Source organism: Panthera onca, chromosome A3 (genome assembly GCF_046562875.1).
Source record: "Panthera onca isolate mPanOnc1 chromosome A3, mPanOnc1 haplotype 2, whole genome shotgun sequence".
Taxonomy (NCBI): domain Eukaryota; kingdom Metazoa; phylum Chordata; class Mammalia; order Carnivora; family Felidae; genus Panthera; species Panthera onca.
The window spans coordinates 58,509,813-58,536,473 of record NC_138341.1 but is presented as its reverse complement, the minus strand read 5'-3'; the positions used below and the strand labels follow the sequence as shown (position 1 = coordinate 58,536,473).

Below are 26,661 nucleotides of genomic sequence, written 5' to 3'. Positions count from 1 at the left end.
TCAAATAATTTTTCTATTTGCTGAATGAAAATAACCAAGCTAGGCTCACTGATCTGATCCTACAACATGTTTATTATGGGTCTCACACTGTATTTTTAGTTTCATAAATAAAGCTGCATTTAGGCTTTGGTTTATAGAATTCAGTTTACAGGTGTATCCTCCACACCATTCTCACCCACTGGCTTTTCATGGATGTGTGCTTTGCTCAAATGTCCCCTGAGACCTGGAAGGACTGGATAGATGGACGAGTTACTCACATAGCTGTTTACATGCATTACCTAAAAAAGCAAACATCACATCTCATTTGTGGAATGAAAAAACTTCAAGAATTGTAGGATTCAGGTCCTTCTTTTTTTTTTTCCTTTTGGACTTTAAGTGCAAAATTTTGAGTTAATCGCCCTCTGCAGTTCATGGTACACAACCATCCATGTGAGGCCTTTTCTTGTTTTATTTTATTATTTTATTTTTTAAGATTTTGTATTAATTTTGAGAGAGAGAGAGAGTGTGTGTGTGTGAGGGAGGGTCAGAGAGAGAAGGTGAGAGAGAATCCCAAGCAGGTCCACGCTGTCAGTGCAGAACCTGAGGCGGGGCTCAAACCCACAAACTGTGAGATGATGACCTGAGCCAAAATCAAGAGTCAAATGCTTATCTGACTGAGCCACCTAGGTGCCCCTTTCTTATTTTATTTTTTCATTTCCCCACTTCATCTCCAGTGTCAGCAGCCACTCTAACGTATTTAACATGTGCCTGGATATCCATGTATCCCCGAGTTGAATTTTATCATGTTGTTTCATGAACGTATGTGTTTTCAATCTGTATTGTTTGACGGCTCTTACTGTTTATTGCTTTTTCACACAATGCTGTTTTCAAGTCTCTTCATGTTCCTTTATGCACATCTAGCTTATTTCTTTGAACTGCTGCATAAGGTTCCATAGTATGTGTCCAATACTTTTACCATATCCATTCTTCTAGTGATAGATCCCCAGACTGCCTCCAGTACCACAAACAACCTGTGATAAACACCTTCATACACGTCTCCTTGCGAACCGTGTGAAGAAGGATTCCTGAGTCATCCACTGCATGTGTGTGTGTATGAGAGAGTACATGTGCACACAGAATCTCGGATCTAATGAGTCATGCCAGCAGCACATGAGGATTCTTGCTTCCCCACATCTTTGCTAAGACTGCCAATTCATTGCCACCTTTTAATTTTACAAATCTATCAGGTGTGAGTAATTAGCCTTTTCTCTTTTCTTTTCTTTTCTTTTCTTTTCTTTTCTTTTCTTTTCTTTTCTCTTTTCTTTTCTTTTCAGAGAGAAAGAGCATGCGAGCCAGGCAGAGGGAAAGGGAGAGAGAGAATCCCAAGCAGGCTACGCACTGTCAATGCAGAGCCTGACTCAAGGCCTGATCTCACGAACCCGTGAGATCATGACCTGAGTGGAAATCATGAGTCTGATGCTTAACCGACTAAACCACTCAGGAGGCCCCAGTAATTAGTCTTAATATGCATTTATCTGTTTACATGTGACACTGAACTTCTCTTCAACCCTTCTTAGTCATTTGGCTTTCCACTTCTGAGAACTGGTTATTCATATGCTCTGTTGATGTTTTGACAAAATTCTTTGCTTGACCAAACTTCTCAGTCTCCTAAACCTTCTCTGAGGGATATGTACACTTCCTTGTAAAATCTAGTTTTAGCAAGAACCACCACCACCCTCCCCCCGATATCTGATCATCCTTGATATCTGATCAGGTTCCTCATCCTCCTCTGCCCCCAGGTGATGTCTGGTCACCCTGGCCTGCCTTCAGCAAGAATCCTATGAGATGGATTTAGCCAGATGCCTTCTTACCCCTGATGTTTCCTCCTAGTAATTTTCCATTCACCGACCCCTCCCACCCCCAACTTGCCCATGTTGTATTCTGAGTTAACCCCAATCCCCTCTACTGTAAAACCCCATAGCAGTGGTTCTGAATAAAGTCTGCCTCACCGTCTTTAACAAGTGTCACTGAGTATTTTTTTTAAGTTTCTTTTTTTTTGAAAGTTTATTTATTTTGAGAGAGAGAGAATGCGTGAGGAGGGAAGGGGGAGAGGGAGAGGGAAAGAGAGAGAATCCTAAGCAGGCTCCACGCTGTCCGCACAGAGCCCGACATGGGGCATGAACCCATGAACTGTGGGATCATGACCTGAGCTGAAACCAAGAGTCTGACACTCAACCAACTGAGCCACGCAGGCACCTCTTTAATAGTTTCTAGTGGGTGCTTTATTTGATTTCCTGGAACTCCTTATAAATGCTAGTTCTTAAAAAGTTTTTATTTAAATTCCAGTTGGTTAACATACAGTGTTATATCAGTTTCAGGTGTACAATATAGTGATTCAACACTTCCATGCATCTTCACCCTGTGCTCATCACAGTAAGTGTACTCCTTAATCCCCATCACCTATTTCCCCACCAACCTCCCCTCTGGTAACCATCAGTTTGTTCTCCATAGTTAAGAGTCTGTTTCTTAGTTTGCCTCTCTCTCTCTTTTTTCCCCTTTGCTCATTTGTTTTCTTAAATTCCACATATGAGTGATATCATATATGTGCTAGGTTTTAATTTTTTATTGGTTTGAAATTTCTTCTAAATATTTTCTTTCCATTTGTCCTCTGTCTGCATAAGTTTGCCTATAATAGCCTTCACTGAACAGAAATCCTTCATTTTGGTGTGGTCAAATCGGCCAAAATTTTGTGTTATGGCTTGTGTTTCTTTTGGTCTGATTTACAAAGTTCGTCCCCATCCCAGTCTCAAGTATACTCTACATGTTCTTCTATTAGCATTATCATTTTATAGCTTTCTATGAGGTCACAAAGTACTGAAGAATGTGTTATTATTATACAGTACCCCTTATATTGGGTAACACAGTGCTGGCCACATGATAGGAGCTTAACAAAGAAAGAAAAGATTCTTTTTCCATCCCAAGTCCTGCTTCTCTGGTGGTTAACTGAATGATTACTCTGGTGCAGAATGTTTGGTGGCTGAACTGGCTAGACAGTCCTTCTGCTCTGGACATCAGTGAGTCAACCGCATGCCCTCTGTCTCCCTTGTCCCAGCCACCATCACCTCATGCCTGGACTTCTGTAGTAGTCTCCTAACTGGCCTCCTTTCTCTGGGATTTTTCCTATCCATTCTCAAACTTCTTGTCAGAGTGGCAGAGCTTAGAACAGTGCTGGTACAAAGTAAGTACCCAGTGAATGTTGGCTATCATTATCATCATCATCATCATCACATGATTACACTTAATAAAATAGTTACAAGTGAGAAACGTGGTCAGTACGATAGTATGTATCGTACTACTTAAATGCTATTGCTTCAACCCCAGTTTTTATCAGTCTTTTGCTTCACTAAGTTTAGACTAACAGAGTCTCTTTGGTCATTCAGCATCCATTATGGTCCCAAGATCATCATCCTGAACATATATTCCTACCGTACAAGATATGAATAGCTGCAGATTAATCTCTACAGGTTCTTGAAAATGTCTTAAAAATTTTTTTAACTCTGATTTTAGCATATTTTCCATTATTATTTGCCTTTTTTTTGAAGTCAAGTGCACTGTATCACAGTCCAGTTAGATGACAGAAATCATACAATAACTTAACAGGGAAAGTTTAATATAAATTATATCAACTAAAAATGGGATTAACTACCAGGGAGTAAAGAAGAGTAAAGAATATAGTAATAGTGGGTATGGGAGCCATTGCTGCTTCTAGGGCAATGTTAATTTTTTTTTTCATTATTCCTCCCCTGAGGAGATTTTTTTAGACCATTTTTTTCCTTTGTACCTCCCCTCCATTAAATTTCACTACTGCAGATACACTGTATATGTTTTTATGTTCTGTGGCCCTTAGGAGGGCCACACACACCATTGTAATACCTGACATTATTTCACACCAACCCCCCAGCACCACTTATCAGGCCCCTCCCACAGAAGATGCCTGCTTCAGGGCTAAGGCTGCATACCTAAGGAAGGAACACATTGGGAAGAGCCCTTTCTCCCGCAAGACTGGGATGCTGACCTCACTGGAGAGGGTATAGCGCTCACCTACTCGATGTTAGAGAGGTTCACCTAGGTGTTAGAAGTTGGATGGGGAAGCAAGAAATCACCTACGAGGGTGCCTGTGAGACCTGCTGGGGGGCTGGACACAGCTGGAATTCTGGCATCCATGGCTGCCATGCACTGCAGGAGAAGGAAAACCATGCCAGAACAAGGAAGAAAAGCACTTTCCCCCTGCAGTGGCCCTCCAATGCTCTTTACTGACATAGCATCATGCCAGCTACAAAGGAGAAATGTTTACAGGGTTCAGCTGCAGCATCACAAAGCAGGGCAGTGAAAGATGGATTTGGGGCCGAGAAGAAATAGTTAACTAGAACATGTATCAAAAGAAATTCTTTTTTAAAAAAACTTTCATTTATTAAGTAATCTCTACCTCCAAACTGGGCTCAAACTCGCGACCTCAAGGTCAAGAGTCATATGCTGTACCAACCAAGCCAGCCAGGTGCCCCCAAAAGAATTTCTTTTAGGTTAAGTGTTCTAATTAAGTTCTGGCTAATTAAAGTTTTATGATGCCAGGGTTTTACTATGTGGAGGTATATACACATCAAAACCACTCAGGAATTTGTAAAAATGCAGGGCATATCATCCGTAAAGCAACTTATTAATATTATACATTGTCGTTTACATGTGAATTTGTGCTTTTGACCCACAATCAGTGGGATTTACACTTTATTTTCTTCAGAATAAAAATGAATGTCTCATGTGTCTATTTTCTTTCTCCAAATAATTCAGCCATGGGATATTGATCTGCTGACATCAGTCTTGTCTTTTTGACAATAATATTTCTTAGGGTAATTCAATGAACGTTTTGACTTAAATCTGTTGCGAGGTTGGCAAATACATCAATTCATCAGGACCAGACTATTCTTAAGTGAAAAGATGAAATTGAGTTTCTGAATCACAAAACTAAGGTCTAAACCTCAGAGCAGAGGTACAAATCATTGTAACAAGGAAGCCTGGCCTAGCCATTTAGATGTTGCTACTTGCAGCCAAAAGATAGCAAAGATAGCTAATCAACATCTTTGACCTTGTTTGAAATTTGTCCCAGTGCTAACTGCCTGTGTAAGCCTATAGCTGAATATCCTTTGGATGTCTCAAGTCATACCTCTAGTTTGAATTTCAGTGTGAAATGGCTTGCTGAACTGGGGCATGTGAATCAAGCTCTCTGGAATGCAGTTTCAAGACCTATAAAGTAAAAAAGTTGGTAAAGATTATGTGAGTGGTACGTTGAATAAGCACAATTCTCTAACCTAACCAAAATGCAACCTTATTTATTTTTGTCCCCACTGTTACTTTACATGTATATAAAGTCAGGTGGTAGTTGAAAGGTAGAGTGAGGTCATCTTTCTCTGCTCTAGGATGAAAATTCCGGTAGGCTCTTAGATTTCTGGTCACTCTGATGTCATGGACTATCAACTTCAGTTATATACACAGTCTCCATGCAGAAATTAGATAAATCTAAGATGCTAATCAAAACTGATTTTAAAGACACATCCTTTCCTCTCCATGGCAGCTTCACTCTGAAAGTTTGCAGTGGGAAAGGGGAGAGATGTTGGATGGCTCTTTTTCAGAACCTCTTGTCAAGTGAATGGAAACATCATTATGCTGGATATCTTCCATTTGCTCCCGAGACCCACTCTCTACCTTCCTCTCTGCCCAGGGAGGCTGGCCCGTATGAATGTTCCCTTTCCCTTTAGCTTCCAGTTGGGTTTGGCCAATGGGGAACCCTGGCAGAAGACCAGAGGAAGGGAGAAGAGAAAGGTCAAAGTGTTCATCCATAGGGTTCAACCCAATGGGTTTACCTCTAGTTGGCTGCATCAAGGTCATTGTTCCTCTTACTGTGGTCTGTTACAAATAACTCTCCCTTTCCAAGTTCTGAAAATCACTCTCTTAGGGCCAAAGGCTGTCAATCGCTCTGCAGATTCTAACGTCCACTTCCTAGACTATCCCTTTGATTTTCATTATACCCCAGCAGTCCTTTGTAAGTAGTCTCTTTGAAAAGAAACTCTTTGTCAAATTATCCTAATTTAAGTGTGCCATCTGTTTCCTGCTGGGACCCTAACTGGAAAAAAATCCATCAAAATTCACATTGCATAGCAACACCCAAAGTCTAAAAAACCCATTTTCTCACATTAACTCACATCATAAAACTCACTCTTAAATAACTTGCCCCACAATATTATCATCCAGAGTAGTTCAACAACTATGATACTGCATTGGGTCCATTCTATGTTCAGAAAAGCCAGACTTGGTGCTTCTAGTCTCCTCCCATGCCTGTCTTCCTATTTCTTTTAGACTCTCTTACTGGTAATCTCTCCCAGGGAAAGGAACATGGATCTAATTAGTGTCAATAACTTCATGAATCAGTCTACTGTATTTCCAGGAATATATGTATTTTGAAAGAGAACTCCAGGATAAAAACAGAAGCCCTACAGGTAGAAATTTCAGACTCTGTAACATTAAGGTGGGAGAAGGATGTTTGACTTCATCTACTCTGACCAAGATGAGACCTAATTTTCTTCCGTCTTTGTTCTAACACATGTCAACTAGAACAGAATTTTGAAGTCCCTGCTTCAGGTTCTTTGCAGCTGTTCAAGACGTTCCAGTATATCAGTTTTTCAAAATTCGCAGCATATATCAAGGAGAGCCTAGTTTTCAGTTTTGCAAGTACAAAGAATACCTAAAGATTGTTGGTAATTGTTTCATAGTGTGCCAGAAAAATCATTCATGTTGCCTCTCTTTCTACATCTTGCCTCTGATCAGCCCAGACTCTTCAGCCATACTTAAAATGAAAGAAATCAAGTAAACAACTTTTAGCAATCAGGGGACCCTAAAATAGCAGGCAGCCCACAGCAGGTTAAGCACACACTAACACACATGCAATCATTCAAATTTTGTACCTGGCAAATAAGGCTGACAATTTATACGTTGATCTGACTTGATTATTTGGAAAAGCTGCGTTTCTGTGGCATAAATATAGATGCCAGTTCTGTCTTGCAGCCAAGTTTCTCACTAGAAAGCCACATTAATCTTATGATTCCCTTGCAAAGAAACTAATAGAATTGGATGATTTCTTCTAGTTTTCTTGTTTCTCTTTTAAGTTTATTTATTTTGAGAGGGAGAGATAGAGCAGGACAGGGGCAGAGAGAGAGGGAGAGAGAGAATCCCAAGTAGGCTCTGCACTGTCAGTGCAGAGCCTGATGCGAGGCTCAAACCCACGAATCGCGAGATCATGATCTGATCCTAAGTCAGATGCTTAACCGACTGAGCCACCCAGGTGCCCCTGGATGATTTCTTCCAAATGGTAAACTAATAAAAGGTATCTACTAGTGCTTGTGGAGTTGAAGTATTGTCTACCTTCTTTTCCCATCTGATTGAAATTAGTTGGTTTCAGTCCACAAATATTTACTGAGTGTTCACTATGTGCCAGGCACTATTTATTGAGCAAAATAACAGTGCTAAAGAAGGCAAACTCAGTCCCTGTCCATGGTGGTTGCATTCCAAGTGAGGGGGAGATAGGTAATAAACATACAATTTCCACACTAAGTGCCGTGAAGAAGATAAAATAGGGTAATATGACAGATGGGACCTGAGCTGTGATATAGTTACTTGGTGACATCTAGGTTGAGACCTAAAGGCTGAGAAGGGGGCAGCAGTGGGGCCACCTAGGGAGAAGATCTGCTAGCAAATAAATAGTGAGTGCAAAGGATCTGGGGTAGAAATGAACCTGGTGTGTTTGAGGGCAGAGAGATGGACAGTGTGGCTGGAGCAGAGTAAGAGGGACGGCTTGGAAAGGCGTGAGGAGATGGGGCTGAAGAGGGAGGCACAGCCGGGTCAAAGACTGAAGGGAAACTAGTGGAGGATTTAAAGCAGGGAAGGTGGCAAGTGATATAAGCTAATTTATAGTTTAAAAAGATAAGTCTGCTGCTTTGTGGAGAATGGACTGTGTAGGAGGTCAAACATAGAAGTGGGCAGACAAGGGCAGGGAGGAGACACTGGCAGATGCTGGCAGCTTGGCCTAGGTTTTCAGCAAAGAGGACATGCTGGCCCATACAGTGTTCTTGTGAACATTAGAAAGTCTCCCCTTCCCTTTATCGGCCCTGAATATCAGGTGGATGAAACGTGGGGTGTGGAGAAGAGAGGAGCCCCGATGATTCAGGTTTGCCCATGCATAACTGGGCGGACAGTGGTGGAATCAGTAGTTCAGTTTTGGTCATGTTCACTCACAGGACCCTGAAGTGGGTGTACTCATTTCACAAAATGCAAACTTAGTAGCATTGACCACACTGACGTTGGTCTCACTTCGACCAGCACCGGAAACCTTGTGCTGATGTAATGGAAATAGCGTTTGTGAGATATCCAACCAATGTATGTTGGCTTCCCAGTAAACCCTTGTCCCCATGACTTCCCCACCCATTGAGTCAATGGCATGCATTGAGTCACAGGGAGAGAAAAAAAAAAAAAAAACAACAACAACAGCCAAGAATGGATAACTCATCATTTAGCTTTGAGTTTCAAAGTAGGATTTTAAAAAAAATTTGTAGTAAGACAATAGTTTGAAATCAAGTGCTTTTGATTCGGAAAAGCCAGACTGTGTTGAAAGAAAGAAATATATAATTGCATAACCAATGAGAGCTTGGAGGAGTGCCCCTGAACAGATCATAGATAGTTCCAGGAAGAACACAGGATATGATGTCAGAGATATTTTCCCATGAGAAGAAAATCAAATTTAAGCAGCAGGCAGGAAGTTGGATGATTCAGAGGGTAGAAGCACAGTATTGTCCAGGCGAGTGGGGGTCCTCAAGCAGAAGAGTATGTACCCTGCTTTCCATTTGGAACGTGGCCAACTGCACAGAAGTGAAAATGCTATGGTTAAGCAACAAAAGGCCTTGAGACAGTGCTTCCAGGTCCTAGTGGCCTGTTGTGTTTTCTGTAGGAAAGAGTGACGAAGGCTAACAGGATGAATGGGCTTGAGGAGGCCTGGCTTTGGACCAAGAAGGTACAAGCGTCTTTACCCCTGAGGGCTGTGGTGGGGACTGTGGTTGTCAATAGCTAGAATCAATGTAGGCTTAAAGCCTGGAGAGAAAAATTTCCTCACCAAAGGAAGCCAGGAAGGCCTGGATACTGGCAGACAGACTTTCCCTGCACCTTTCCTGCGGCCTCCATTCTACCTGGGGAGGGGAAAAGAGAACCCTCAGATGAAGCACAAACCCTGAAAGACTGAGTGGTTTTCCAAGGGGGGGCTGTTTTAAACATAAAGAAACTGAGATATCCTTAACTGGCAACAGCAAGTGCTTTCCACCTATACCAGGAATGGGGGCTTCTCAGCAAGAAGTCATTATAGACAATAAAGTGTTTTGTTTTGTTGGTGTATCTGATTTTTAGTGCATACATTTCAAGATTGCTACATTAGGAAAGTTTGTATCTTTACTGAAGAAGCAAACTCAGCTTGATATACCTCAGCCTATAATGGGTAGATGGGGGAAAAAGGAAAGAAGGCAGAGGTTGACTGTCAACATCGGTTGCCTCCAGGAAAGGTAACTGGGGGACAGAGAAGGGAGAAAGACACATTTTTTACTGTAGACCTTTTATACATTTTGCATTTTTACAAGGCATAAGCACTGACTTTCAAAAAATAAATTAAAGTGGGATAAAGAGAAGTTTCTGAAATGAAAAAAAATGCAGGGGAGCCTGACTGGCTCAGTTGGAAGAGCTTGCGACTCTTGATCTCTGGGTTGTGAGTTAGAGCCCTGTGTTGAGTGCAGAGATTACTTAAAAAAAAATTTTTTTTAAGTTTATTTATTTATTTCAAGAGAGACAGAGAGAGTGAACGGGGAGGGGCAGAGAGGGAGAGAGATATCTCCAGCAGGCTCCACACTGTCAGCACAGAGCCCGACATGGGGCTCAAACACGCAAACCCCAAGACCATGACCCAAGCCGAAACCAAGAGTTAGACCCTTAACAGACCGAGTCACCCAGGCGCCCTGAGATTACTTAAATATAAACTTAAAAAAAACGCAGATGCACAGAATCTGACAGTGAATGCTTGACAATTAACATTTAATATTTTTTATCTCGCCAGGAATCTTCTCTGTTCACTTGCACTGCTGTTGGTTTTGTAAGCTGTCCACCTTACCTCTCCAGCTAGCCTATGCCATCTTTGCTTTGTACTCCAAACACACACCATACATCCTGTAGGTAGGCCATCACTAATAAAGGGGAACACAATCCTACTGACCCAGTCTTGCCTGTCATCCTGGAATGAGGCATGGAAAGGGTTGAGGAGGGGTATTTGTCCCATTCTGGACATTTCTACCCCTTTGGCATCAAAGAGCAATGGAGAAATGATGCAAAGAACTTGGGCTCTGGAGTCAAACTCTCCAGGAGTTAGCTCTGCCAGCTTTGGTTTCTTGGGTAAGTCTCGATTTTCTTCTTCCATACAGTGGAGTTAATGCAAACCTCATTGGGCTATCCTAACACAATGCTAGAACCGTTCTGATTACTCCCAAACCCCAGTCCAAGAGAACAGAGGCTCATTTTTGAAAAATCTTGCATCTAACTAGACTCTGCATACCTCTTCTCCCCATTTTTCTTGGTTTTTACCTAAAACATAAACCCCTCCATTCATCTGTCATATCCCTTCCTCTCATTTACATCCTTCCTGTACTTTTACTCCCTTGACCCAATCTTCCTCTGCTTCTCTCTCTTATTAATGTTTTAATTTGCAAGTAACAGGCACCTTAAGTCTAACTGGCTTAAACATTAAGGGCATTTATTGGCTCAAGTACCTGAAAATTCATCAGTACCTCAAAATTCAGGGGACTTGGGGTTGGTTGCAGTTCAGTTCCCAAGGACTCTATTTCCTTCTTTCTCTTCCACCACCCTTAGCATCAGCTTCATTCTGGGACTGGGTCCCCTACTGGTTATAGGCAGAATGTTAGCAGCAATTGGGCCCACATACCTCCTCATTATGTCCCTTTGGGGGAGGGTGGGGGGTACTGAAAGGGAGTAAGTCTCTAACCGTCAAATAACAATCCTGACTTTGTATTAATTGGAACAGAATGAGCCAATCGTGGTGACAATGTGTGTGAATTGTCATGTGCCAATTCAGTTAGCTCTAGATTATACTAAACTGTCCACCCCTGAGCCAATCACAGTGGCAAGGGAGCTGGGATCTCCATGATTAATTTAGACCAGTAGTTCTCAACTATAAACAGTATTGGAAATGTTATGTTTGGAAATGTTACAACTAGGGGTGCCACTGACTTCCTACCCCCATTCTATTGTACCTACCTTGATAAACCCTATTAGTATCTCCTATGGTCTGGGCTCAAGCTTTTAATTTAAAATATAAACTGGGCACAGAGCCATCCATAATAAAGACTATTTGCCATTGGGATGCCTGGGTGGCTCAGTTGGTTAAGCATCCAACTTTGGCTCAGGTCACGATCTTGCAGTTTGTGAGTTTGAGCCCTGTGTCAGGCTCTGCTCTGACAGTACAGAGCCTGCTTGGGATTCTCTCTCTCTCTCTCTCTCTCTCTCTCTCTCTCTCTTTTCCTGACCCTCTCCCACTGGCACTCTCTCTGTGTCTCAAAATAAATAAATAAACTAAAAAAAAAACAGGTTAAAAAAACACAAAAAAGACTACTTGCCAGCATTCCTTGCACTAGATGTTCCATGTTCTATGGTCAATGGATTTAAGTATTAATAGCACATGGTCTTCTCCTGATCCTTCCTTCCTTCTGCTGAATAGAATGCGAACAAAAATGATGGGGTTGGGGAAACTGCTAGACCAGGATGTGGAAGACAAATCCTGAGGACAGTAAACAAGGAGCTAGAAAGACTCTTGATTCTTGACACCTTGGCCCTATTCTACTTGGAGTTTACGTAAGAGAGCAATCAACCTTTTTCACATTTACTGTTATTTGGACTTTTCTTGCAACCAAATATAACTAATAAAGCAAAGTTGGATCATTGTAACTTCCTCCCCATACCAATACTGGGGGCTCTAAATGCTGGTGGTCAAATTACATGACTAAGCAGATCATCGCCTATATCTAGTACATTCTCCAACCTCACCTGGGCCCTCAGTGCTGCTTAGCGGTGTCTCCAATTCTTTCCAGTAGCCACTTCAAACCTCCTTCATGCTCCTCGAACTTTTCTCTCTTCCTTCTTCCATTTCCCTTTCAATCGCTTGAAATGAATAGTTGACCTCTGCTTATTTCAGAGAGAAAATACAAAAAACCATTAGATAGGAACTTCCCCCCTCAATCCTCCCCCTCCAAGATTACTCATATCTATGCCCATTCCCACCCCCCCCTTTCCTCTAGTTACAATGAAATTAGCTTCTGAAAGCTAATTCCTCCCCTGTGCTAGGGATCCAACCTCTTCCATCCCACTCAGGAACTACCCTCTCTCCATCATCTTCCTCCCCTATTCCACTGTCTCCTTCCTTTCAGTTTTCAAGTACCTCAAGTAGTTCTCATCTGCAAAATAAACATACAAAAACTTTCCTTCAACCTTACATCCCTGTCCAGTTTTCTCATCTTCCCTCTGTCTTCCCCCTCTACTCCCTTCCTTTACATCTCTCCTTTCTCTCTCCCTTCCCAACTCCTTCCCTCCTTAGCCAAACTACTTGACTTTACTAGGTCTCCACTTCTTCACCCCTCAGGATCTTCTCAAACCTCCAGGGCATGGTTTCTGCTCCCACCACTCCATGAAAATGCTGTTTTCAAGGTCACCAACACCTTCCTTATGGCCAAATCCAATGGCTATTTCTCAGTCCCCTACTTACTTTGATCCTTAGTAATGTGACTCTGTGGACACTTCTCCTTAATGCATTCTCTTGCCTTCCATATCGTTCATTTCTTCTGGCTTTGTCTTTTTTCCTTCTGACATCTCTTTCTCAGTCTTTGTTATGTGTTTCCCTACTTTTACCCTACCCCTTAAAGGTTAATCTTTCTGTCCAGGTCATAGCTTCCTAGGAAGTTTCATTCACTTATAGGACTCAGGCTGGTGATCCCCAAATCTTCATTACTATCTCCAAGGTGGATCTCATTTTGGGGCTTCAGAGTCCTGCATTCAACAACCAACAGAATAGCATCATGGATCTCTTATAGGGATCTCAAACTACATTCATCCCCCATCCCTAAACCTGCTCTTCTGTTATTCCAATATGGTAAATGAACAACCATCCATCTTGTTGCCCAAGACAGTCATGGGTCCTCTTTAATCAATCATAAAGTCTTGCCAAGTTTACTCTTAAATATGTTTCAGATCCATCCACTTCTCTCCATTCTCACAGCTACTTCCCTCACGCAGTTCCTCACCATCTCTCACATCGGCTATTCTAAAACTTTCACTCTGCCTCCAGTCTTGCACACCCATTCTCCACGGTATGGCTGAGTGATGTTTCAAAAGTGCAGATCTGATCTTGGCATTCCCTGATTCCCAGTGGCCATTAGGATAAAGTCCAACACCTCGGTTTTTCTTACAAAAGCTGTCTGATATGGCTCCAGCCTGTGTCTTTGGCCTCTTCTTTTGCTGTTCCCCTCCTTTTATTTTCCACTCAGCCCACATTCAACTTCAATTCCTCAAAATATCTGCTACTCTGTATTGGTGCTGAGCCTCTGCACAAGCAGAGCTGTTCCCTCTGCTGGGAATCCTACTCCTGCTGCCCTAACCTGCCACTCTCCCTCATCCTTGACTACCCTTCCCTCCTTTCAGGTCCCTGATTGATATCACTTTCATCTAGAGAGTCTTCTTTGACCTCCCAAGTTTGGTTCAGTGCTCCTCCTATGTGCTGCTCTCTACCAATCACAAAGATTGACACCTTTATTTCTGTCATAGCACTTACACATCATATTGTAATTGCTTATTTACCCATTTCCTTTTACTAGATTTTCAACATTGTGAGGGTAAGGACCATGTCTTTTCACTTATCTTTGTATCCCAGTGTTTCTCACTTACTAGATAGTCAATGTATTTTCAGTGAATACATGAACCCAAAGTAGGCATTTGGTATTCAATACATGTTTCCCTTTCCCAGTGGCTAAACACATCTGACTAGTCAGGCAATTAAGAGATATTCAATGAAACAATTCTCATGGTGAGTGAAAAGAAAGAATCTCTCTTTTCAGACATTATTTAATGTTTTTTTCCTTAATCACTAAAGTTTAACAAATCTCTTTAAATTGTGATGCTTATGCAGAGAAAAAGATCAAATTAAGATCTGCTCTTGCTTTCCAATTAAGTTGTCAACAGGCTTCCTTCTCTGAGGCTTCCCCAGGAATCCCACAGGACGAGGAGAGAGAAAAGGTGTATCAGAACTGTCAGCAAAGATCCTTATTACTCTCCTACTCTGTTCAGGAGTGGAGTTCCTCTCTCCTATCTTGTGACCTCAAGGTTGCTGGAAAATTAAAAATAGCTCTTTATCATTCATGAAGGATGAAGGGTCCACTGCTGTTCAAATATTCAAAGAATATTTAACTGAATGCTGACTATATGCAAGGCATCCTCTTATTTGTCACAATCTCCGGTTTTATGAGGGATCAAACTTTTTTCTCCTGTATTTTACTTTCTTATAGACCTCCTTTCAAGAGGGAGCCCCTTATTCTATTACCAAAGGCCCCCTAGCCTTTAAGAAGGCATCTGACTTTGGCTCGGGTCATGATCTCGCGGTCGGTGAGTTTGAGCCCCACATTGGGCTCTGTGCTGATAGCTCGGAGCCTGGACCCTGCTTCAGATTCTGTGTCTCCCTTTCTCTGCTCCTCCCCCACTCATGCTCTGTCACTCTCTCTCTCTATCAAAAATAAATAAACTTAAAAAAAAAAAAAGAAGCAGAATGAAGTCAGAGAAATAGTTTCAGTCTAGGTCATCCAAGTCCAAGCCACATTAAGACTTAAGACACTAAAAAGAATTTCGCCCTGAGCTGTTTTTGTAATCATATTGATCATGATGCATTACACTACTTATACTCTGATTCAGTTATTCCCGATGGCCCCTAACTTAAAATGGTCTGACTTAACATTTTGATTTTATGATAGGTCGAAAGCGACACACATTCAGTAGAAACTGTATTTTAAATTTTAAGTTTGGATCTTTTCCCAGGCTAGCGATAGGCAGTTCGATCCTCTCTCGCGATGCCGGGTAGCGGCATCAAGCCACAGTTCCTACCTAGTCAGCCATGCGATCAGGAGGGTAAACCGCCGATACACTTACAGTCACTCTGTACCCATACAACCATCTGTTTTTCACGTTCAGTACAGTATTCAATAAATTATGTGATATGGGATACTTTATTATACAATAGGCTTTGTTAGATGATTCTGCCCAACTGTAGACTAATGTAAGTGTTCTGAGCACATTTAAGGTAGTCTAGGCTAAGCTATGATGTTCAGCAGGCTAGGTGTATTAAATGCATTTCCAACTTAAAATGGGTTTATTGGAATGCAACTCCATTGTAAGTCGAGGAAGATCTGTATATATTAGCCCCTGATACAAGTTTGCTGGTCATAAAATGGCTTTTCTCCATGAGAAGATATTTGGTCCAGAAAGGGATCAAATTTTAGAATTATTAATAAGCCAAATCCACTATCTCCAATTCATTTAGAGAACTGATCTGGAATTCCCGGAAAACATGGCATTCATTACCTCATTGGCATCCAGATCAGTTGAGTTGGCTTAGACACGATACCACAAAACAAAAAATAAATGCTGGCATTTTAGAAATGCTGTGTTAGCTGGAAATAAGCCATGCAAATTGAAGCAAATGAAGGAGGGTCTTAAAAGTCACTGTGTTTTTGCCAGCCAGGAAGTTGATGTCAGTGCATAAGATTCCATTTTGTTTCATCATACCTAGTTCTCCAAATAAAGACTTCTATCACCTTTCCACATAAGGAGAAACTGTAAAAAAAAAAGCAAAGTCACTAACTAGATTTCCTGGAAGTGTTCTCACTCGTTGCCATGTAAATCATCTCTAGCGGATGCTGGGTCCTTGTGGTTACAGGTGTACTTGTGAATCAGACCAAGGGTATTTATTTCGGAATCCAGAAGGTTAACTGGTAGCTCATCAAAGTGTCAGCTGTTATGAACAATGATAATGGTATATTATCACTATAAAGTTAATGTAATATTCTCAGAGTAAAAATTCAAACTACTACATGTTGTATCAATTCTTTCATTCGTGTCTCTCCCATTTTGTAGTATATTTCACGGGTAAGCAGGCTTAATCCATCATAATGAAGAAATACATAAAAAGGTTAAGATCCACTATTCAAATTCCCAGCATAATAAGCCCATGCAGATCGAAAACATGTTCACACTGTTGTCACAAATCAACATAGAACTAAACTCTGATACAGGCTCATAGGGGTGGCTTCTTGGAACCTGTTAGGGGATTTCTCAAGTTGCATCACTGCCCTGAACTCTGCCCCTCAAACCAGACCCTTTCAGAAGCATTTCAGCTATGAATAACTTAGAACATCCTTTTCATCAGCCACTGATTAAAAAACAAAAAACAAAAAAAACACTTAAACTGAAGATAATTTTATAACTTCTTTAAGATTCTTTGGTTTTGTTACATTCCGAAGAGGCTTCTGAGCTCTCCAAATGAAGAGGCCATACATCTACTAATCTGGGGCCATCTGCTCTGACAAGTCTAATTCCACACAAAGGACCAGCACCAAAGTCCTATGGGACTAAGGCGAGGTAGAATGAGTATTAGTTTATTGATGCCAAAGAGTTGGATTATCTTATTCCCATGGGTTAGCAGGTAATGAGATTCCTAACTGTAATAGAGCAAAGGAGTTAAACATAAAAGCATGTTACAAAATTACAGGAAATTCAGTATAATTGGATCCTCTCCAAAGGGGGACTTCTTATCTCAGTATTTTCGAACTCCCCTCACTGAGTCTCTAGTTTATTTACAGTGAATAACTGCTCATTGTTACCTGCTCTGATAAAAAAAAAACATCTAAGGACTAGTATCTGATGCCAGACTGGATTAAGGTTTGGACTCAAGCCTTGTCTGAAGAATTCCTTGTGTTTGTGAAATTCCACCCAGATATTTTCAATGGTCTTTTTGTATTTCTAAAGGAATTAAAACACTTTGGTAAATAAATATGGCCATATTTGAAGTCAGTAGTAATAATGAAACCATGAAAGCACTTTTAAACTCTGGGTTGTAAACTCTCAAACTTTTAAACTCCAATAGCACATGCCAAAGTGGTAAACGTTCTTTTAGTGCTTCTCTGCAAAAGGCCACGTCTCCAGAGCAGTATCTTTGACTTTCATAGCATCACATCACGGCTTCATTTCATAGTTCTATTCGTTACCTCTGTGACTGGATACCAACACCTCGTTCAGGGATTCCTGCTGTCGCTGAGTTCTGAGTAAAATCAACATTTGCCTTCATGCAGTGTGGCTAATATAGAAATTACACTAACGAATGTGTTAGAATTTACACACTCAGGTGAACACTGGTTCTTTGAAAAAGTCACCTTGAGAAGCTATATTCTAAAATTGGAAGCGGCTGTTTGGGGTGTGTGTGTGTGTGAGAGAGAGAGAGACAGAGAGACAGAGAGAGAGAGACAGAGAGCTCTAAGAAACTGCCAATCTTTTGATGTTATGATTCCTTCCTATAATTTCCACACCTGGATGTATGGATAATTGTGGTTTGGGGGGGGGCACAACAAATTCTGTCATCCCCTATCCTTTTCTTAAAAATTCTTTTAAAGAGATGGTGAGTAGGGGAGGGGCAGAGAGAGAGAATCCCAAGTGGGCTCTGCGCTGACAGCACAGACCCCTATGTGGGGCTTGATCCCACAAACTGTAAAATCATGAGCTGAGCTGAGACCAAGAGCCAGATGCTTAACCGACTGGGCACCCAGGCACTCCTGTCATTCCCTACCTATCCCCAATCCCTGTTTACACTCAACTTTGGAAGTAATTACTTTAGGGATCCTAACATGTTACCAAGACCCACAGTGGGAAATTCCTCCCGCTATACCTCTGCACGTGCACCTGAGCCCAGCCCAGCCCAGCCCAGCCCAGCTTTGGGAGCTCTTACCTACTGTAGACCTTAGATAGTCATTTTGTGGGAAATTCCTTCTTTATTCCTTGTACAGCTAGCCCAATTCAACTACTGTCTCTCCACGTAGGGATCTGTCCCTCCTGAGTCAGGCTTTGGACAACTTTATGGACACTTAGGGTTTGGGTTGCTATTATTATTCGATTATATCATGGATAAAAAAAAGATCTTGAGTTGCCTGGCAATATAGTAATTTTAACATTTTAATGAAACATTACAATCACCATTTCAAATAACTCCTTTTCCAAAGGTCATGTGACAAGCCAATTGAAAGCGAGGAGTATCTGAATGTGTTGCATTCTTGCAGAGGTGTGGTATGCAAAACAATTGTGCTTACTTCACAATACACAGAAAAGGTAAAATAAGAGCCTTGTCATTTGAGTGAACACTCATGTTGGCTGAATGATTCAAGTAGAGTACTAAGGGGCTATTAGTGAAAGTACTGCACAAGGCTTTGGTTTTCACTTCCTATTCTTGTGTTTCATTTACAAAGCAGGCAGCCTTTTAGTTGAAAGATTTCTGAAACAGACTATCCTCTAAAATTGGGAATCACTGTTTATATCACAACGAGTTGATGTTTTTGACTCTATTGGCACCTTTAATTTAAAAATAAAAACAATTAAAGTGCAACATAGTTGTCTCTGCTTCAACAAACAAAACTCGGGAATTTAACCAAATCCTGGTGACTCAAGTTCCTGTGTTAGGATGGACATAGGAAACAGAAGTTCTAGTACCAGATTTATCAGTCGGTAGCCACTTTGTCTGATTAGGCTTTGGTTTCTCAACTGTAACTTGATTGCCAAGATCTCTTCTAGTTTCATATTCTATATTTTTATTAACAGCTACACAGTAATAAGATACAGAACTTCAGGAAATTCCAAGGCAGACAGACTTTAGTTTTCCCTTTCAATCTTGGATTGCTTTTTGTGCCTTTTGGACCGATGATAGGCTTTCAAGTCTGGATGACATGCTTTGAGGCTATGGTCGATATTCCTTCTCTTTTCTCCAGGAGAATCTTTTTTTGTTCTCTTCTGGCATCATCTATGGGCTTCTTCTTGTTGCCAATTCACCTACTTATTGTCACTTTTGGCAATGTCTCCATGTCTTCCATTTTTATCTTTTCAGCCAATAACGACACATTTTCTGATCAAATAGCTTTGCAAACTTCATTCTTTTGACTGCTTTTGTTAATGCTCCTACTTACAGAGTGTTTTGGTAGCTTAATGGTTCAGAGTTCTAACAGTTTCCTACAATTACCTAAGAAATAGTTTCTGACAGGCCATGATAGCTCATCCGCTCGGGAAAGAATTCCTTCAGTGTGTTAACGTGGGGAAGCAGCAGACAGGACACCAAAAGCACAGGCAACAAAAGCAAAAATCAACAAGTGGGACTCAAAAGCTTTTGCACAGCAAAGTAAACAACAAAACGAAAAGACAACCTGTGGAATAAGAGAGTTTATTTGCAAACCATATCCAATAAGGACTTAATTTCCAAAATATATAAGAAACTCTTAGAACTCAATAGTAAAACACCCTAGTAACTCAATTAAAAAATGGGCTAAGGACTCGAATATCTAGTTCTTTGAAGATATACAAATGGCCAACAAGTATATGAAAAATGCTCAATGTCACTAATCATCAGGGAATGCAAATCAAAACCACAATGAGATGTCATTTCACATGTCAGGTTGACTATTTTCAAAATACAAAAGACAACAAAGTGTTGGCAAGGATGTAGAGCAATTGGAACCCTTGCACAGTACTGGTGGGAATGCAAAATGGTGCAGCCCCTACGAAAACAAAAAAAAAATTTTTTTAATTCCTCAAGAAATTAAAAATATAACTATCATATTATCCAGCCATCCCATTCATTTCTGGGTAGTTACCCAAGAGAATTGAAATGAGGGTCTTGAACAAATAATTAGCACTCTCGTGTCCACTGTGGCACTATCCCCTCGGAGCCAAGGCATGGAAACAATCCAAATGCCCAACAGGTGAATTAATAAAGAAAAAATAGTATATACATACTCTGGAATACAATTCAGCCTTAAAAAAGGAAATTTTGCAATAGGCATTAATATGGATGAACCTTGAGGACATTATGTTAAGTGGAACAAGCCAGTCACAAAAAGACAAATACTTCATGAATCCACCTATATGAAGTAATGCTACTACATCCTGGATGTGAATTTTTCTGGTTGCAGGACTAGAAATGATCATGAGTTTCTGCATCAGTGAATTTGTTGCTACCTTCCAGGCAGCTGCATGGATCTTATAACTAATCATGTTTAACCTGCGAACACCTTTGTGCTAAATTGATTTGTGGCTCACATTTAGCAAGTTTATAGGTCTTCATTAAATCTATTCATGCCACTTCTGGTTCTATCTTCTTTTGTTATAATACCAAACCTTTTTTGTTGTTATTCTTTTAAACAATTTTGATGTTTAATCTTCTTAGTTACAATTTTGGTTTGCTACCTTAAATCATTTTTTAAAACCTGTGGAAGACATAGACTTCAGATCCCACTCAGTGAAAAAGGGGGAAGGAGCAAATATGGTAGTTGCATACACAGGTATGGAGCAAGACTTCCAAGGTTCAAATTCCAACTCTTGCACTCATGAGCCATATGAACCTCGGGCAAGTTCCTAGATAATGCTGTGCCTGGTTTTTGTTGTGAAAAGGAGACAAGAGTTCCTACCTCACAGGGCTGTTTTGAGCTTTAATTAATATACTTAAAATTGTGTATTTAGAACAGAGCTTGACACATAACAAATACTCAAATGTTAGCTGTGAGGAATTTATTTTACGCTGTGGTTTAACATACATAGCTGAATTTACAATCTAATGTCAGCCTGAAGACACCAGCATTCGCATCATATCATTTAAGAGAATGTTTGGATTTGGATGTGATGCTTTACAACACTTACTAGGAAAACTCTTATCTTATTTACTCCATTTTCTGCTGACAGTATTATCCAATACAGGCATATTTCTTTAAGGGAAGCTGGACTTAGAGAGAGGTTCAAGAATTCTTTGTTTTCCATCAACACCTGCATATTAAAAAGATTTTAAAAAACCAAACACAACTTGTGCTTTGCCACGGTCAGAAAGAATTTGAAACAGCAACATATTAAGATTCAATAAAATAGGACTTTTTTTTTTTTTAAGGCAAGACCTAAGGAAAAAGATGTACATGAATGAGAAGGGAGAAAAACTGTATTAGGATACATTGGCTAAAGGAAGTTACTGTAGTTGAAAACAGAACTTCATTTCCTCAGAAGGCAGCTGAAACAAAGAGAAACATGAGAGGTGTCCCAACTCTCTATTTCAGTGAAAGGAAGTTTGCCATTAATCAGGAGAAATACTTTTTTGTTTCTAAGGCAGCACAGTGTATATGGAGAACATTGATCATGATGGTTTAAGAACTTTGACAGCACCTTAAAAAAGCAGAGACAGTTTACCTTTGGCAAATAACTTGTCTAACAGGGAGTCTCCATCTAATGTCCGTCCAAGGCTAAGTTCCTGATTCCACAAGCAATGCACCCTCCCCCCACACTTTTATTTTCATAATCTCCACTTCAAACAGTAATTCTATTCTTCTGGTTGCTCAGGCTAGATGAGCCGAGTCATTGACTCCTCTTCTTTTACAACCCATATTTGATCTGCCAGCAAATATTGTCAGCTCTGCCTTCAAAATATATCGATTCTGTCCACTTTTCAGACCAGCCCCATTGCCACCACTTTGATCCATGCCACCATCATTTCTTTCCAGGGTTACTGTGATGGTCTAACTGGTCTCCCCACTATCACTTTGGTCTATTTGCATCTATTAAAATAGAAGTCAGATCATGTCACTTCCTTGCTCAAAATCCTCCTGTTGCCCCCGTCTCACTGAGAATAAAAGCCAAGCCTCAGGAGGCCCTTCATGATCTAGTTTCATCCCCACACCCCACTTATCTCTATCACTTTTCCTTTTTGGCCTTTCACACTATATGGCTACACTGGTGTTTTGCTACTACAGAAATATTCCAAGCACACTTTTACTTCAAGATTTTTGCAATTGCTACTTCTTCTGCCCAAATAATCTCCTAGATGTGGCTTTCCCTTGCCTTCCTACTTAATACTGCAAACATTCCACACACATCACATAAAACATTTTGTATCTCCCTTCCCTGCTTTATTTGTCCCTTCAACACTCTTCACTATCATGCTGTATCTTCTATTTTTCTTACTCATTTCTATCTTCCCCACTAAAATATGAGCTCCGTGAAGGCAGGGATTTTTTTCTTGTTAAATCACCCAAAGTTTAGAACAAGGCTTGGTGCATAGTAGATATTCAGATATCTGTTGCAAGAATTCGTGGATAAAACTTGAGGGCATGGACTAAAAGCATACTTACTTCTGAAAGTGGGAGTAGGAGACAGAAAGAATAATGCAGTTCAGTAAGCAGCATTTTGATAATCTCATTTGCTACAGGGTTAATGCTTAGAACATAAACACAAAAGAATGGATCACCCATCTTTTGGCCAGTGGTCTCTAAGGTGGGATACCACAAAATGATCCATCACAATGAGGGGCCAAAGTGTTAAAATTATATTTATCTTATAAATTTAAAGAAATAATGGATGGATTTTCATTGGTGCCCTCACTCACTTGCTCAGTCTATATGTCAGAAGGTCATGCATCACACATGGTTCTTGAGGTATCCCGAGGGAGGAGTAGAGTAGCAGTATTCATGTTAGATGTAATTATATATTTATTTACATGATTATTTATCCCTATACTATTTTGCATGTGTCAGAATGTTTTTTAAATGATGGAAGTAAGCAATTACAGCTTCAGGAAGATAGCCTGGTAAAAGACTCCTCCTTCTGGATATTTACTCTTTCTTGCTTCATGACCCTAACATGTTAGATGAAGGAAATTCCCTACACAAATTAAGGAAGTATTTAGATAATTAGATCACTTTCATAAAAGAGTTAAGCCATAAAGATTACCTTTGGGAGACCTAAATGCAACTTTTTCTCCTTGGCCAGAATACTGACATTCCCTTAATACAACTGAGTAAGTAAAAGTGTTTCATTAGATATAGGCAGAATGACAGAACCAATATTCAAAATGCTTGAACAGAAAAACACCTAATGATTTAAATAGCCTGAGTTTTCAAAACTTGAATTTGATAGAAAATGAATCAGACTTTTCATAGCTGGGAGGAGAAAATTCAGGCACTTTGAGAAGAACGTGGACCTTTCATGGACATCGAGGCACTGTGTAAACAGTCTAGTATTCAACTTGCAAAGAGCCAACTCTCTAGCAGGACTTAACTAAAGCCTCAATTATTCAACCACTACACAAAGTTCCTTCATTAATAAGTAAGAGATGCTTTCCCAAGAGGACCAGCGATTTAAAGTGTTACATTAAATGCAAATTCTTCACCTATTTAAAGTGAGTATTTTTGAAGTGGGGGAGAGGTAGATTTGTCCACAAGTTTTTGTGTCTGGTTTCCCATTCTCAGTTATGCAATAATGAACTCACAGAGACAAATTCAAGTATCTATTTTGAAAAGTATTTACTTAGTTTGAATAAATTAATTGCAAATAAAAATTAGCTACAATATATAGCCTGAATAGAAATGACTAGAACAAATACAACACAGGACTTGATTTCCTTGCATTAGTCACAAAGCATGTGACTATGTGGAAAACTTCAAAATCAATTATATTTCTTTGAAAAGGGGATAACAGCAGTTACTGATACATCACAACTAGTAAACTTATAATACAAGTTTCCTGACATGCATTTCCTGAGTGAACCCAAATGATCATTTTTAAAAACAAGGAAATTCTGACAAGTTCAATTAAAGTAAAAATAGTTCATGGCTTCTAAGCAACAGGTTTTTTTTTTTTTTTAAACTAAAAGAAAATTCAGAACAGCATAGTAATAGTTATGATAAATTAAAGCTATACTACCACATACAAAAATTTGCTAGAGTCAATTAAGTATTACACAACTTTCAAACTAAAGGAACACAAATCAGAAGATTAAAAAAAAAAAAAGATCCTGTCTAATCTAAAAGTGTACTGATTTCTACAAGGTCACAAAGGGTTTGATGTAGTGCAACTGTCTATGCGTCCCTTGTGGTACATTATGAAAAGGGGAGGGGAGGGAGTGAAGAAACATTTTCTTGCTTCTTGAAGCAAAGAACTCATTGGAATTAGAGAATAAACATACCGTGCAAGTATGTTCCTCTACTCGGCTGTCACTGGTGCTCATCTGCCAACCAAACATTTCCTCGAGTCACACGGTGGCAACTCTCCTTAGAATTCAAAGCCCACACAGTTAAGGCTGGTCTGCTAGGTTAAAAAAAAGGGGGCACTGTTGTCATTCAACCCTTTATCTCTTTCTAGATTTCTTAATGCCTGGGAAGACCACATACAGAATAATCAATTAGTTAAGCATTTCTTTTTCTAAAAGCAAATCAAGTCACTCTCTTCCTTGTTAATTTATGCTTTTTTCTCATGAGAATGATTTTTTTCTAGAAACAGTGAACAGATGAACCACAGTTTATATCTAAAAAATAAACTTGCCAAATGTTGCTGGTACTAAAAACAGATTAGTTATCATGGGAGAAAAATAGATAATCTAGATTAAATTGCATATTCAACGGAGCATATAAAATGTTTCTTAGCATTAAGTTTTCGTTATATACTACACTTGAGAGAAACATTAAGAAAAAGAACTTTCCTGATTATATTCAACGTGGTTAAAAACGAACAGCTCTTACACAATAGTAATTAATATGAATTTGGTTTTACAAAGTATTCTAATTTACCAAATTCCATATTTAGAAGGGGAGTGGGGAGAGGCTCTCTTGTCCTTCTTTCTAAGCTTGCAAATCCTTGAGCTATACTCGCTAAACTACCATTCACACCAAGAGTGTGACACCATCGTTACCATGCTACTCTATCAAGAACATTCGAAGATATTTTCTATAATAAAGATAAATAGAAAAAAGTTAATATACACGTTGCTGTATTTTACAATGTTTGCAACAAACTGTAAACTAACATAGTTTGAACCAACAGTCCCCTCAGTTATATAAAACAATTTTTCAACACTGAGGATGGGTGATTCAAAAACACTAAAAGGAAGGCAACAAATTAGACTATGTCTTTTTATCCTCAAAATAGATTTTCAAAACTCAGAATTCAGAAGTCTGGTACTTTCAGAAATTCTTTTCTTGAGTTTCCCAGATTTTTTGATCAGAAATTGTTGCTATTTATTATAAATGTTTAAAAAAATTCTTCATCTTAATGCAAATGACCAGAGCAGAGAAACTGTGACATGGACAACAGGTTGGAAAACCCAACTCACTTAGCTTATAAATTTGTAATGTAGTCCTGGAGGACAACTGTCTGTTAGTCTAGAGGTCCTTGGAAAATAAGTCTGATGTAGCCTTGTTCACCAGCCAACTGATGTGCACAAAAGGGGCAGGCTGCGTGAAAAGTATGAGTACCATGAGGAAGTGGGATCTGGGACCAATAGGCAGTTGTCTTTTCTGAACACACATGCCCGCATGGGCTGAACGCATGGGTTGGAGGGCCGGCGTCCACATAAAATCCAGCTTCACATCCAAGCCACAGAGGGACATAGGGACCAACAGACCTACACATGGGACATTCACGATCTTTTCCATCACGTTCTTCTTTGTTTCCCCAGTTATGATAGCCATGCACATGGCCGCAGTTTAGATATACCCATGGTTGTTTTTCATCAACAACATCTTTCCTCTTCATACTAGGAAACGCTAGTGTGTTGAACCCGACAGGGCACTGAGGTCGTGCTGCATTGATTTCCTGTCTTAAAGCTTCTAAATGCTTCACTGTAGGAGTGTGGGAAAGGCCTTCTGCAGTACGCCACAGCAATGTTGCACCGCAGAGGTCAATTAATGAGCCATCTTGTAATTGATTGGTTTCAATTTCCACCTAGAGGAAACAAGAATCAAAAAACACATTCACCACTGTGTTTTCAATTCTCATGTGAGAGTTTTGGTCTTACATGCTCCTTACTCAAGAATTGAGATTTCCTATGACTGTTACTAAATAGAAGAAACTCTAATGGTAGTCATGAAAAATGTAAGCTTGAAAACCAAAGGTAAAATATTGAGCAGGAACAGATTTCTTTTCAGCCTTATGGTAAAGACGACAGATGATTAAAACATGTGGCTCATCAGTAAGTCTAATATTTCCAATATATGTCATGATCGAAGAGATATAGATACAAGTAGAAAATCACAGTGCTATTTAACTTAGAAAAGCTTAGGTTTTAAAACATATTAACATGATATGAAAGAATAAATTTTTCAAGTGTCTTGATTAAAACATTCAGATATTATCCTCTAGTATAATATTTAGTAGTCCTTGTTTTATAGTTAGACTTGTGTCAGCAAGAGATTTAAGAGTTTTTGGAGGGGCCCTTGG

The 26,661-nt window shown here is 39.9% G+C and overlaps 2 protein-coding genes across 15 annotated transcripts in view; both read right to left on the bottom strand.

Moving 5' to 3' along the window:
- VPS54 (VPS54 subunit of GARP complex) overlaps positions 1–23,621 on the bottom strand; it is a 195,152-nt gene extending 171,531 nt beyond the window's left edge. For 5 of the 14 annotated variants that reach the window (XR_013554660.2, XM_078444560.2, XM_081795273.1 and 2 more), the window contains exons 1-2: positions 12,887–23,621; positions 5,198–12,306 (exon numbers count right to left, since the gene is read on the bottom strand). The gene's annotated coding sequence lies outside the window, so the exon portion shown is untranslated. Of the gene's footprint in view, positions 1–5,197; positions 12,310–12,886 lie in introns of all 14 variants that reach the window. The other 9 variants (XM_078444550.2, XM_078444552.2, XM_078444548.2 and 6 more) reach the window with 9 other exon arrangements.
- Positions 23,622–23,733: 112 nt separating this feature from the next.
- The window catches only part of PELI1 (pellino E3 ubiquitin protein ligase 1), a 57,968-nt gene continuing 55,040 nt past the window's right edge, over positions 23,734–26,661 (bottom strand). The window contains exon 7 of the mRNA XM_060604647.3: positions 23,734–26,166. Coding sequence (XP_060460630.1) covers positions 25,600–26,166 — 567 coding nt within the window. The 3' untranslated portion in view covers positions 23,734–25,599. The remainder of the gene's footprint in view (positions 26,167–26,661) is intronic.